This window comes from Haematobia irritans, chromosome 1 (assembly GCF_050003625.1).
Source record: "Haematobia irritans isolate KBUSLIRL chromosome 1, ASM5000362v1, whole genome shotgun sequence".
NCBI lineage: Eukaryota > Metazoa > Arthropoda > Insecta > Diptera > Muscidae > Haematobia > Haematobia irritans.
The window spans coordinates 106,634,997-106,648,040 of NC_134397.1; the positions used below are offsets into that span (position 1 = coordinate 106,634,997).

Below are 13,044 nucleotides of genomic sequence, written 5' to 3' on the forward strand. Positions count from 1 at the left end.
AATTACGATTATGAAATACCTATCAAAACTTCTTCCTACCTGTTTATGGAAGAAATGTCGAAACAAACGAAGACAATGAAATCTATCATCGGGATCGGCATCATTTAACTTCTTGAGAATTTCTAATTCACGTAAACCAGTCTTATGCCTTACAAATTTATAAATTGGCATCTTTAAATGTTCTTTCTATTAATTCTGAAACTTACATAATTTCGTTGTTTCGTATAATTTTAACGGCCACATTGGCATTTCCCCTTGCTTGATCTCGAGCACGAATAACATTACTAAATACTCCTTGTCCGGTGTAGCCGTTTACAACATATCGATTGTCCAAGACTTCTCCTATACGAACTCGATAATAACCCTCTGCATCGTCCCAATTATCCGTTAAAGATGGGTTTTCAGCCATATTTTTATTTTGAACAATTGTATTTGGTGACTGTGGAATGAATGAAAATACCAAACAAAGTTATCACGGAATCTTTGGCTTAGCTGACAGAATGTATTGTTGTAAAGACATTTTCGAAGTAATCGTAAACACTTTAACAAAAAACTTATAGCTTTCTTTGAATACAAAAAAGACTTGTATGGACACTGGTAAAATATAATATAGTTTCTTAACGATTTTATAATTTGACCATTCGAGTGTAAGACCAATGCAGACACAAACCATTTTATGTGTGTCATATAACATTACATATCATGTTTAAATATTTATAATTTTGACTATTCGAGTGTAAGACCAATGCGCAGACACATTGGCCTTATGTGTGTCATATAACATATGTTATATGACACACATAAAATGGTTTGTGTCTGCATTGGTCTTACACTCGAATAGTCAAAATTATAAATATTTAAACATGATGTGTAAAATTATAGAAAGGTAATGAAAATGTCTCCACATATATGTGTATGGAGATTTTTACAGCCCAATAACTCACATCGAAGTTTGAATCAACATCCTGATCAGCAAACATGTCCCATTCTGTGCGTTTTTCTTTTGTTGATTGATTTGCATTTTTGTTATATTCTTGATGTATTGTAGTGTCCTTTGCTTCTACATTTTCTAGTTTTTCCGTATGTTGTCTTGAAGATTCTGATGTATTTCTTGAGCATGATCGAGATCGCGATCGATCGCGACGGTCCGATGGCGAAGAAGTTGTTGATCTTTCCACCCTTTCATTACGTCTATCATCCGCAATTTCGGCATTGTGGTCCTTATCCTTTTCACAATTTGTGTTTTTACTTTGACTGACATCACCCAATTTCTAGTTTTAAAAAATGGAATATCACGTAATACATTGTAGATTTTCTTATTTGGTTACAAACTACTTACCTTTAGTAGTTCTTCTCTTTGTTTTCGCCTCATTTCTATGATTTTTTCCTCTTCATCTTCCTCATCAATATCTATGTCTAAGTTAACGTCCTCTTCGCTGCTTGATTCAACTTGTTGTACCTTCTGTCCTTCACTCAAAGAACCACGATAACGGTCCTTATCTGTTCTCTCGTTTCTGTCTTTTCCCGAACGTTGACGGTCTCTTTGTCGCTTTCGATCCGATTCGGCTTTGCTACGACTATGTGAACGTTCACGCATCCATCTATCACGATCCCTTTCACGTTCTCTCTCCCTTCCACGATGACCTACACCACTACGATCGTGGTGACGGGATCTTTCTTCACGCGATTTATTGTCCCTCTCACGACCCACATCTGTTTCGCGCATTTTATCCCTATTTATTTCTTGTCGCAAATCTTCCATTTGTCGATTGTGATCATAGTGTTCCCTATGACGTTGCCGACTACGCTCTTCCTCTTCTTCGATATTACGTCTTCTGTCTTTAGAATATCTATCACGATCTTTTCGACCTAAGGAACGACTTCTACTACGAACCCGACTTATATTACGATCAATATTCGATCGTTGTTTGATTCGAGGCTCTCTTTGATCACGCATACTTTGACGTTCTTTGAGTAAGGTGGACGATGCGCTTCTATCTTTGCCAAGATCTTTGCGGTCTACGTCTTTTGAATTTCTTTTAATTTTGCGTATTCGATCTGCTGGTGTATTTGGACCATCACTTGAATCATCCAATAATATAACATCGCTTTCATCTATTTTATCTTTAGAAATTTTACGATTATAATTGTTACTTATAGACGTTGCACTTTTTGCAGATAGCGATGATGTTGTTATAGCGACAGGTGGTTTCTTCATTTTCTCACTACTATTTCGACTCATATCGGCGACGTTGGGAATAATAGATACCTTTTTCGGTACAGAATTCGATCTGCTATCATCACCTTCTGTGTCTGACATGTATGCACCAAGGCGGGCCTGTAATAAGGCCTTTTGCTTCATTAAGTCTTCTAGGTTTAAATCGTCCTCTATTATTGAGACTACTGGACTAGTGTCATCTACAGGGCTGCAACAATAAGAACTTAAATGAACGAAGTTCTTCAAAACTTTCAATATTTATAGTTATTTTTATAAATTTGGAATTTTTTAAATTATTTGTAAAAGCATTACAATGTTTATGCTTAACTAATCCCAATAAACACAGGATGAACGTTTTTCCAATGCAACAACTTTTCAGTTTGAGGGTATATGTAATTTTCAACATAAATTCAACTTGACTTGAAACAGCTCATCTTCAATACATCTTCAAATTGTTTGCGAATTACTTCGAATTTCCAAAATGTTGACGAAACCTTTGAAAAGGTAATATGAGAAAACTTTGACAAAACACTACCCTAAAATGCAACGAAAAAACCATGTTGTTTTTAATACTTCTTTGTGCAACGAAGTTCGTGGTCAATTGGAAGAAATAAAAATATTGGAAAATTTTAGACAAATAACTGAATTTACTCCAAATAGTTTATAATAATAGGTAAGTGAAAATAAAAAAATGAAATAAAATTTTAAGGAAGTCACTAAATGTATATCTCTTTGCTGAAAACCAAAATTAAATTGTGTTTGTTGGGTATGGATTCTACGTTCTTGAAAACATGACCGAAAAGCTGACCGATGAAAAAATGTTGGACAATTAACTGGAACTGCTTCAAATAGTTTATAATAATTGGTAAGTCAATATGAAAAATTAAATCAACATTTCAGAGAAGTCACTAAATTTAAATCTTTTTGCAGAAAACTAAAATCTTTGGATGCTACATTCCTGCAAACATTAAGAAGCTGGCCGATGAAAAATGAGTGGCTTATCGACAAGAAAAAGTTTCAAGAAACATTACAAGTGCAACCAATTAAAATTGTTAAAACCTTAATATTATTCCATATCATTAACTTCTTGATGAACCCAATAAACACAGGATGAGCGTTTTTCAAATGCAACAACTTTTCAGTTTGAGGGTAAATATAATTTTCAACATAAATTAAACTTGACTTGAAATAGCTCATCTTCAATACACCTTCAAATTGCTTGCGAATTACTTCCAATTTGCCAAAATGTTGACGAAATCTTTGAAAAGGTGTTGAAGATAATATGAGAAAACTTTGACAAAACACTACCCTAAAATGCAAGGAAAAACCCATGTGGTTTTCAATACTTATTTGTGCAACGAAGTTCGTGGTCAATTGCAAGAAATAAAAAAATGGACAATTTTAGACAAATAACCAAATAGTTTATTAAAATAGGTAAGTGAAAATAAAAAATTAAATAAAACTTTAAGGAAGTCACTAAATGTATATCTCTTTGCAGAAAACTAAAATTATGGATTCTACGTTCTTGAAAACATTAAAAGCTGACCGATGAAAAAATGGTGGACAATTAACTGGAATTGCTTCATATAGTTTATAAAAATTGGTACGTCAATATGAAAAATTAAATCAACACTTTAGAGAAGTCACTAAATTTAAATCTCTTTGCAGAAAACTAAAATCTTTGGATGCTACATTCTTGCAAACATTAAGGAGCTGACCAATGAAAAAAGAGTGGCTTATCGACAAGAAAAAGTTTCAAGAAACATTACAAGTGCAACCAATTAAAATTGTTAAAAACAACAAATTGTTGAAATCAACAACTTCTGGATGAAAATGTGCATCACATCGTCAGTTTAATTCATATGCTATTATCAGTTTAAAATTGATATTTTGTGAATTCGTTCTGCTGGAAATCAATTCTAACACGCGGTCCAGTACGTTCCTAATTTGAAATTGCCCACATGTTAATAAATTTTAATGCTGTTTTATGACACCAAAAGGAAGGAAAACGAATTATCAATACAAAAGTGTTTACTAATAATGTTTAAGATATTTAAAGTTTTGTTGTTTGTTTGTTTTTTTTTTTTGTTCTTATTTGTTGATATGTTTAATAAGATTATTATTTATCAATTAGTATTGTAGTGTAGTGTATTATTGTTACGAATTTGATAATTATAGATATAAGTTTATTTAAATTAGTTTCCGTTAATTTAAAACTTCAAATTCTAACGATAAAATTTCGCTATCACTTGTTGGAATCATCTATTCATTTTCTAGTATTTTCCTGAATTTCTTTTATGTTCTTTTGTTTGCTTACCGAAATGTTAGTTCTTACTCTCTCATAGAATAGCAACCCCTTTGCTTTGTTATTCTGCATTCTCATTTCATCTCATTGTCTATTGTCATTGTTGTTGTAGTAATGCGATGCCACCAGATGAACAGCTTAATGGTCGTAGATCCTTCTAGCACCCAATACACACAAACGTTTGAAAAATGCTAAATTTCAACAATTTTTCAAACATTTTTTCAAAGGATTAGGGTAATATTCAAGTTGAGAAATTGTTGAGAAAATCTCGTTCTCAACAAAAAACAGACATTACCCTCAACAGTAAAATTTAACACATTAGCAATAATATCTCAAATGTTATCCTCAAATTGAAATGCATCGCTACTCAATAATTTGTCAAACAATTTTCGATGCGAGTCAAATTCAAAATTAACATCGTTGCAAATACTTTTCAACCTAAATTTGTATGAATGATATCCCCACTTCAAATTGAAAGTCAAAGCCAAAATTCTATGAATTTTGTATAATTTATTCATTTTCATCAAAATAAAATATATAATAATACACTACACTACATAATACACTACAATACCAATTGATAAATAATAATCTTATTAAACATATCAACAAATAAGAACAAAGAAAAAAAAAAAACAAACAACAAAACTTTAAATATCTTAAACATTATTAGTAAACACTTTTGCATTGATAATTCGATTTCCTTCATTTTTGTTCCTTCGTTTTATTAACATGCGGGCAATTTGGAATTAGGAACGTACTGGACCGCGTGTTAGAATTGATTTCCAGCAGAAGGAAGTCACAATATATCCATTTTATGGCCAGTTTCTCATCCTCCGATTAATTTTAACCGGTGGATAGACCTCCGGTTAGTAAAATTTTTGTATGGGATCAGCTGTTTTATCGACACGATAAATAATAACAAGACAATGAGAAACTGGCCCTTAAACTGATAATAGCATATGAATTAAACTGACGATGTGATGCACATTTTCATCCAGAAGTTGTTGATTTCAACAATTTGTTGTTTTTAACAATTTTAATTGGTTGCACTTGTAATGTCTCTGGAAACTTTTTCTTGTCGATAAGCCACTCATTTTTCACTCTCGTCAGCTTCTTATTGTTTGCAAGAATGTGGCATCAAAAGATTTTAGTTTTCTGTAAAGAGATTTAAATTTAGTGACTTCTTTAAAGTGTTGATTTAATTTTTCATATTGACGTACCAATTATTATAAACTATTTGAAGCAGTTCCAGTTAATTGCCCACAATTTTTTCATTGGTCAGCTTTTTAATGTTTTCAAGAACGTAGAATCCATAATTTTAGTTTTCTGCAAAGAGATATACATTTAGTGACTTCCTTAAAGTTTTATTTCATTTTTTATTTTCACTTACCTATTTTTATAAACTATTTGGTTATTTGCTTAAATTTTCCATTTTTTATTTGTTGCAATTGACCACGAACTTTGTTGCACAAATAAGTATTGAAAACCACATGGTTTTTTCGTTGCATTTTAGGGTAGTGTTTTGTCAAAGTTTTCTCATATTATCTTCAACACCTTTTCAAAGATTTCGTCAACAGTTTGGCAAATTGGAAGTAATTCGCAAACAATTTGAAGATGTATTGAAGACGAGCTATTTCAAGTCAAGTTGAATTTATGTTGAAAATTATATTTACCCTCAAACTGAAAAGTTGTTGCATTTGAAAAACGCTCATCCTGTGTTTATTGGGCATTGTCTAAGAATGTTCTGGCGTTGCCAGAATATTGTAGTGCTACCAGAATGTTCTCGTATTGCCACACTGTCATATATAAAAGCGCTCGCATGCTGCTAACGAGTCAGTCTTAATTAAAGCGTCAAACGAATAACTTCAGTGTGAACGAATTGTAAAGTGTGAAGTCATAGTAAATAAATTGTAGATTGTCGTTATTTAAAAGAACTGTGTTTTAATTGTCGGGTAATTAAAAACGCCTAAATATAAAAACGTAACATTATTATATATTTTATTTTGACGAAAATGAATAAATTATACAAAATTCATAGAATTTTTGAAGATGTATTGAAGATGAGCTGTTTCAAATCAAGTTGAATTTATGTTGAAAATTACATTTACCCTCAAACTGAAAAGTTGTTGCATTTGAAAAACGCTCATCCTATGTTTATTGGGAACAGATCATGTGGTTTATATCGACGCAACCTTCTAAACTGATCATTAGTTTGTAGCAATTTCAAAGCTGTTGAAGTCTCATATAATGTTTACGAGCATAGTTAGAAATTTCTTGCGTAACAGTTTTAATTTTTAAATCCCGGTTTAGGTCATTTTACGAATGTACCAAGGTGCTTTCACCGTGTTTCTGATGACTTTGTTTTGAAACCTTTTTCTATTGTAGTGTTAGCTGCGCAGCCCCAAAGCTGAAATCCATATTGCCAGATCGGGGTTAAAATCTGTTTGTATATTAAAAGTTTATTGTCTATTGATAATGTAGAGTTTCTTCCCATAAGCCAGAAGAGGTCACGGTATTTAGCATCTAGTTCTTCTCTCTTTTTGTTAATATGACCATTCTAGTTTAACCTTTCGTCGAATGTTATTCCGAGATACTTGGCTGAATTCTTATTTTGAATTTTTTCTGTTTTAATAAATAGTGGTACATACGTGGTAGGTATTTTGGAGAAGTTTGCATGTACGGACTTGTTACTATTCATTTTCAAGCCCCAGTCCTCGTCAATTGGAATGTTTTAGCAGTTTCTATTGTATTATATCCTCTCGACATTAGGATCGTGTCGTCGGCAAATGTTCCGATAAAACAGTTATCGCTTGTCGACATATCAAATGTGTATATCAGGTATAAAATAGGTCCTAATATACTTCCTTGGGGAACACCGGACATAATTGGATACAGTTCTGTATATGCATCGTGATAGCGTATCCGGTAAAACCGGTTAGTAAGATATGATCTAAGAATTTCTGCACAATTTTTGGGAAATAACATTTGTATTTTTCTGATGAGACCGTTATGCCAAACTCCATCGAAAGCTTGAGATATATCTAAAAAAACTGGCTGAACAAACTTCTTTGTTCTCGAAAGCTTGTTCCAGCCTTTTGCATAGAAGTTTTTCAAATAATTTCCCAAATATTGGGAGGAGAGAAATAGGTCTATATGACTTAGGATCATTAGGATTTTTTTCCTGGTTTTTGAACCATAACTATTTCTGCTACTTTCCAAGCACTTGGAACATATTTAAATTTTAATACAGCATTAATTATTGGTGTCAGTCTCGCAATACCGTGGTATGGTAGTTGTTTAAGTATCTCTGCTTTTATTAGATTGTATCCGCCAGATTTCTTATTTTTTAATTTTTTCACTTCATCCCACATTTCTTTAAATATGATCTTTTCGAATTCAGCAATGTTTGTCTGTGTCTCTCAGCTTCTTGGATAACGAAATCTCTCAGAGTTGGTATAGCTAGAACTTAGGGAAGGTTTTGAAAAAAATTGATTGCAGCAGTTGGGAAAATACATTTGCCTTATCAACATTACTCTTTGCCCATTGTCCGTTTTCCTTTCGTATTGGAACATTTTGAACAGAAGGTCCCTTTTTAATCTTCGTAGCTTTCCATAGAGAATAATTGCTGTCTTTTCTAGAACTTAACTTCGCAAAATTATTAAGAAAATTTGTGTCTTTGTATTTTTTGATTTCCCTGCTTAATTTTTGGTTGCATTGTTAAGAGCCTTTTTTGTCTTGTGGGGATCTAGAAATTCTGTTTTTTCCAGCTTTCTTTTCTCTTTTATTTGTTTTACTACACCCAAAGAAATTTGTTAGTAGGGACAGCAGAAAAGTATGCTAAAACAGCAGAAAGTCTGCTGAAAAAGGGACAGCAGTCACTGTTTGCTGAAATAGCAAACATTTCCTGCTATTTTTTAAGCTCGACTACACTAAATCATGTTTTATTTTGGCTGAAACAAATAAAAATATCAACTTAGGAGCTATCCTAACATAATTAAAACAATATTTTATGAAAAACTATAGTAATTGGTTAAAAATCTGAATATTTATCGAATTGAAGCATAACAGCAAACAAAATGTTTGCTGATCGTATTTATGAGCTTCTAAGTATATTACAGTACTAAAATATACAAAAAATTACTTTTGGTTCTTAAATTTGCTTTGGGGAAAAATGTATAACCTAAAAATGTTATAATTTATTGTTCATTAGGCTCTGAAGTACAAAAATATAACAGCAGACATCGTGTGCTGTTATTTGCAGACTTTTTTCTATGAGTGCATATAACGAGGATATGTGGGGTACTAAATGAAACAATAATCTTTGGTGTGCTCTCCCAAGCCGCCTTTTGAATGAGATTTGTAAATAACTCCACTGCTCCACATCCTCTTTATTAGTAAAAGGAGTGTGTTTTATACGGTTGGTAATTGTATATTTAAAATGGCCCCAGTCAGTTCTCTTATTGGTTAACGCAGAAATTTATTTGGTCTCAATATTGATTAGGTAATTCAGGTAGATTGGAGAGTGATCCCAACTAAGTTCATACCCATCATGTACGTGAACTTGTTCAATGGTATTTTCTTTACTATAAAGAAATCAATTAAGTCGGGAATCTTAGACATATCTGAAGGCCAGTGAGTTGGGTTTTTCGTTGATAATACACTGCATCCTGTGTACTCTGCGGCACGAAGCAGTTCCTTTCACTTTGGAGTAATTAGTCTTGAGCCCCAACAAGTATGCTTTGCATTGAAATCCCCTCCCATGATAAACATATGTTTATGTGAATTTATCAGTTCTACATATTGCTTAAACTTGATGTTGTGTCTTGGAGGACTATAAAGCGATGTTACGGAGATTCGAGTTTTATTTACAATTACTGTTATTGTGGTAGTTTGGAATTCTTCTGAACATATTTTATTCTCAAGCCAGTGTTCAATTGACTGTTTAATAATTATTGCACTTCCTCCCCTAGATTGTTACTTGGATGTATAGTATAGTACAAATCGTAGTTATTAAGACTCAGTCGCGAATACAAAGATTTGTTAAAAATGTCAATAGCTTCCAATTTGGATAAGATTTTGGAAAGTAAAGTCGTTTGTGGAATTATTAGAATTTTGCTGTATAAAATATTTATTTCTAATAGCTTCTGAGTAAGAAAGCGTTGTACGCTGTGACTGTGTTTTGTGTGAAATGTTAGTACTTTTTATGGGCATTTCTGGAACGATTTCTGTTGATTGCGTTCTATTAACTGGTTCAGTTTGACTTTGTTTTTTGGGCTTTAAGCTTTTTTGATCTTATCTTCTATAATTCCTTTGCTACAGTATATTCAATATAGCTTGATGGGTGTTGCTCACCGCAGTTGCAACATTTTGGCAGAAATACCGAAGGTTTTTCACAGTTTTTGGTTAAATGTTTGCCTGTACACCTGGCACATCAAGGTTGTTTCGAACAGTAGTTTTTGGTATGATTGTATCCCTGGCAGTTTTTGCATTGAGGAATATGTTTGGGAAGTTTCATTGGTTCAATCTTAATATGTTTGGGAAGTTTCATTGGTTCAATCTTAACAACCATGTTCAATATATGACTGATATCGTATATTTTTTTATATCTTCGGATGGATCAAAACTTAGAACAAATATAACATGGACATCTTTAGTGTAAAAATGTGTCTTATTAAAAGCATTGATAATATTGAATCCTCTTTCTTTCAGATCAGATATAATTTCGTGTGGATCGCAAGTATGATGTAGATTTTTTGCAACAACTCGAATCGGACGATCATGTTTATTTTCATAGGAATGCCATTGTATTTTTGCTTCATTTAGAACCTTCGACATCTGCCTATAATCGGTTCCATCGAAGGAATATTTTCTGAGTGTTTCTATCTATTTGCTTTATACTGAACCCTTTAATGGCATTTGGTTTGACAATGTTACGAAGCTCACCAAAGTTTTCTATTGCAGTTACAATTATTGGAGGTGGGCGTTCAGGATTTAATTCATTATTAGCGTTTGATGAAATTCCTTCACCATTAGCACGGGCCAAAATTTCATCAGAACCTTCAACAATCGTTAGAGTGGTTGACATTTTCTTATTATTTTCACCGGCATTTGATTTCTTCTTATTTCTTTTCTTTGTCTTATTAAGTATCCACTGGGTTTCCCTAGCTAAATCCTCTTCATCAGTGACATAAACTGTTTGTCGATTGTTAACAGCATCATTACCTATATTAATATTACCACGGGAAATATCCATATTCCTTGTTGGTTCATTCGACGGATTATCATTGGATTTTTGCCATTCATTAAACTGTTGTTTAAGAGCTACATTCTCTTGGTAGAGTTGTGAATATATATTTTCCAGAAATTTTATTTTCTCTAAAAGCTCGACATTGTTTTGCCAATCTGATTAATTATTATATATGGCAATGCTGTTAATGTTATCATATGGTTCGCAATGATCTAAACTTGGCAGCGCTGTCACTACCCCTATTACTTAATACTAAGTTCGTTTCTGCGAAAAACGAATATCTTCATCTATCTCCGTAAATAGGGTCTCAAACGCAGGGATGTTAACTTATTTATTCGAAATAATATGCCTGCCTATTTTTTCGTGCGAAAAATCCAGGGTGGTATAAATATGTGTTTAAAAATGTTCAAAACCAAGATTTCGCATTTATTCCGCGCTAACGTTTTTATATGGAGTATAACAGTTTTTCGTGCGGAAACGCAATCTTAGTACTAGGCTTATTATGGGAGAAATGAACAGGCGTTTGATTGTTTACTTAGACGTCTGTCTCTGTCGTATTTTTATCGTAAAAACAAGTATATACAGCAGTAAGTTCGGCCGGGCCGAATCTTAAATACCCACCACCATGAACCAAATATTAGGGTGTCCTTTGAAATTTCAGGAGGGCTTGAGGACTTGAGGACACTTCCCGAAGATAAATTTAAAGATTTCATCCATGAGGACTATATCAGATTCTGGATTTATAAGAACCATTTTTGTTTGAGTTTTAGAGGAATCATTAACATCTCTTGTAAGTGTGCAAGAAAATTATAAAATAACGTCTTGATTTGAAATCTTAAATCTGTAGAAGTAAAATCTGGAAATTTTACATTGAGTTTCAAGCAATTTTCATCATCAGTGCGCCTTCTACACCCTCAAGAAGTGATGTCGGTCTATATGGAGGCATTACCAAATGGACCTATAAAAACCTAATCCGATACACGTTATTGTGAGCCTAAAATACCAGAATATTTACAATTTCAGGCAAATCAGATAAAAACTACGGTTTCTAGAAACCCAAGGAGTTAAATCGGGAGATCGTTCTTATGGGGGCTATACTGAAATATGGACCGATGCTCACCGTTTTCGGCACACCTCTTTATGACCCGAAAATACCTCTAGATTTCCAATTTCAGGCAAATAGGATAAAAACTTCGGATTCTAGAAGCCCAAGAAGTAAAATCGGGAAATCGGTCTATATGGGGGCTATATCAAAATATGGACCGATCCTCACCATTTTCGGCACACTTCTTTATGGTCCTAAAATACCTCTAGATTTCCAATTTCAGACAAATTGGATAAAAAATAAGGTTTCTATAAGCCCAAGACCCCAAATCGGGAGGTCGTTTTATATGGGGAACATACCAAAACATGGACCGATACTCACAATTTTCGGCACACGTATTTGTGGTCCTACAATACCTCTAGATTTCCAATTTCCGGTAAATTGAATAAAAACTGCGATTTCTATAAGCCAAAGAAGTAAAATCGGGAGATGGGTCTTTATGGGGGCTATACCAAAATATGGACCGATACTCACAATTTTTGGCACACGTATTTGTGGTCCTACAATACCTATAGATTTCCATTTTCAGGTAAATTGAATAAAAACTGCGGTTTCTATAAGCCCAAGAAGTAAAATCGGGAGATCGGTCTATATGGGGGCTATACCAAAATATGGACCGATACTCACAATTTTTGGCACACGTATTTGTGGTCCAACAATACCTCTAGATTTCCAATTTCCGGTAAATTGAATAAAAACTGCGATTTCTATAAGCCAAAGAAGTAAAATCGGGAGATGGGTCTATATGGGGGCTATACCAAAATATGGACCAATACTCACAATTTTCGGCACACGTATTTGTGGTCCGACAATACCTCTAGATTTCCAATTTCAGGTAAATTGAATAAAAACTGCGGTTTCTATAAGCCCAAGAAGTAAAATCGGGAGATCGGTCTATATGGGGGCTATGCCAGAACGTGGACCGATACTCACCATTTTTGGCACACCTCTTTACGGTCACAAAATACCTCCAGATTTCAAATTTCAGGCAAATTGGATAAAAACTACGGTTTCTATAAGCCCAAGACCCCAAATCGGGAGGTCGGTTTATATGGGGACTATATCAAAACCTGGACCGATACAGCCCATCTTCGAACTTGACCTGCCTGCAGACAAAAGACGAGTTTGTGCAAAATTTCACCACGATTGCTTCATTATTGAAGACT

The 13,044-nt window shown here is 33.4% G+C and overlaps 1 protein-coding gene and 2 long non-coding RNA genes across 7 annotated transcripts in view; 1 reads left to right on the forward strand and 2 right to left on the reverse strand.

Annotated features, from left to right (window-relative positions):
• Prp4k (Pre-mRNA processing factor 4 kinase) overlaps positions 1 to 13,044 on the reverse strand; it is a 40,509-nt gene that overhangs the window by 5,629 nt on the left and 21,836 nt on the right. For 4 of the 5 annotated variants that reach the window (XM_075291336.1, XM_075291337.1, XM_075291340.1 and 1 more), the window contains exons 3-6: positions 1,340 to 2,441; positions 945 to 1,271; positions 207 to 439; positions 40 to 148 (exon numbers count right to left, since the gene is read on the reverse strand). In XM_075291336.1, the coding sequence (XP_075147451.1) occupies positions 40 to 148; positions 207 to 439; positions 945 to 1,271; positions 1,340 to 2,441 (1,771 nt within the window). The remainder of the gene's footprint in view (positions 1 to 39; positions 149 to 206; positions 440 to 944; positions 1,272 to 1,339; positions 2,442 to 13,044) is intronic. The other variant, XM_075291338.1, reaches the window with a different exon arrangement.
• Positions 2,767 to 3,083, forward strand: LOC142221593 (uncharacterized). The gene is made up of 2 exons (XR_012718138.1): positions 2,767 to 2,891; positions 3,022 to 3,083. It is a non-coding gene; the product is annotated as an uncharacterized LOC142221593 (long non-coding RNA).
• LOC142221590 (uncharacterized) lies at positions 5,014 to 6,440 on the reverse strand. Its single transcript, XR_012718135.1, has 3 exons — positions 5,917 to 6,440; positions 5,747 to 5,852; positions 5,014 to 5,681 (listed from the first exon to the last, which is right to left on the reverse strand). It is a non-coding gene; the product is annotated as an uncharacterized LOC142221590 (long non-coding RNA).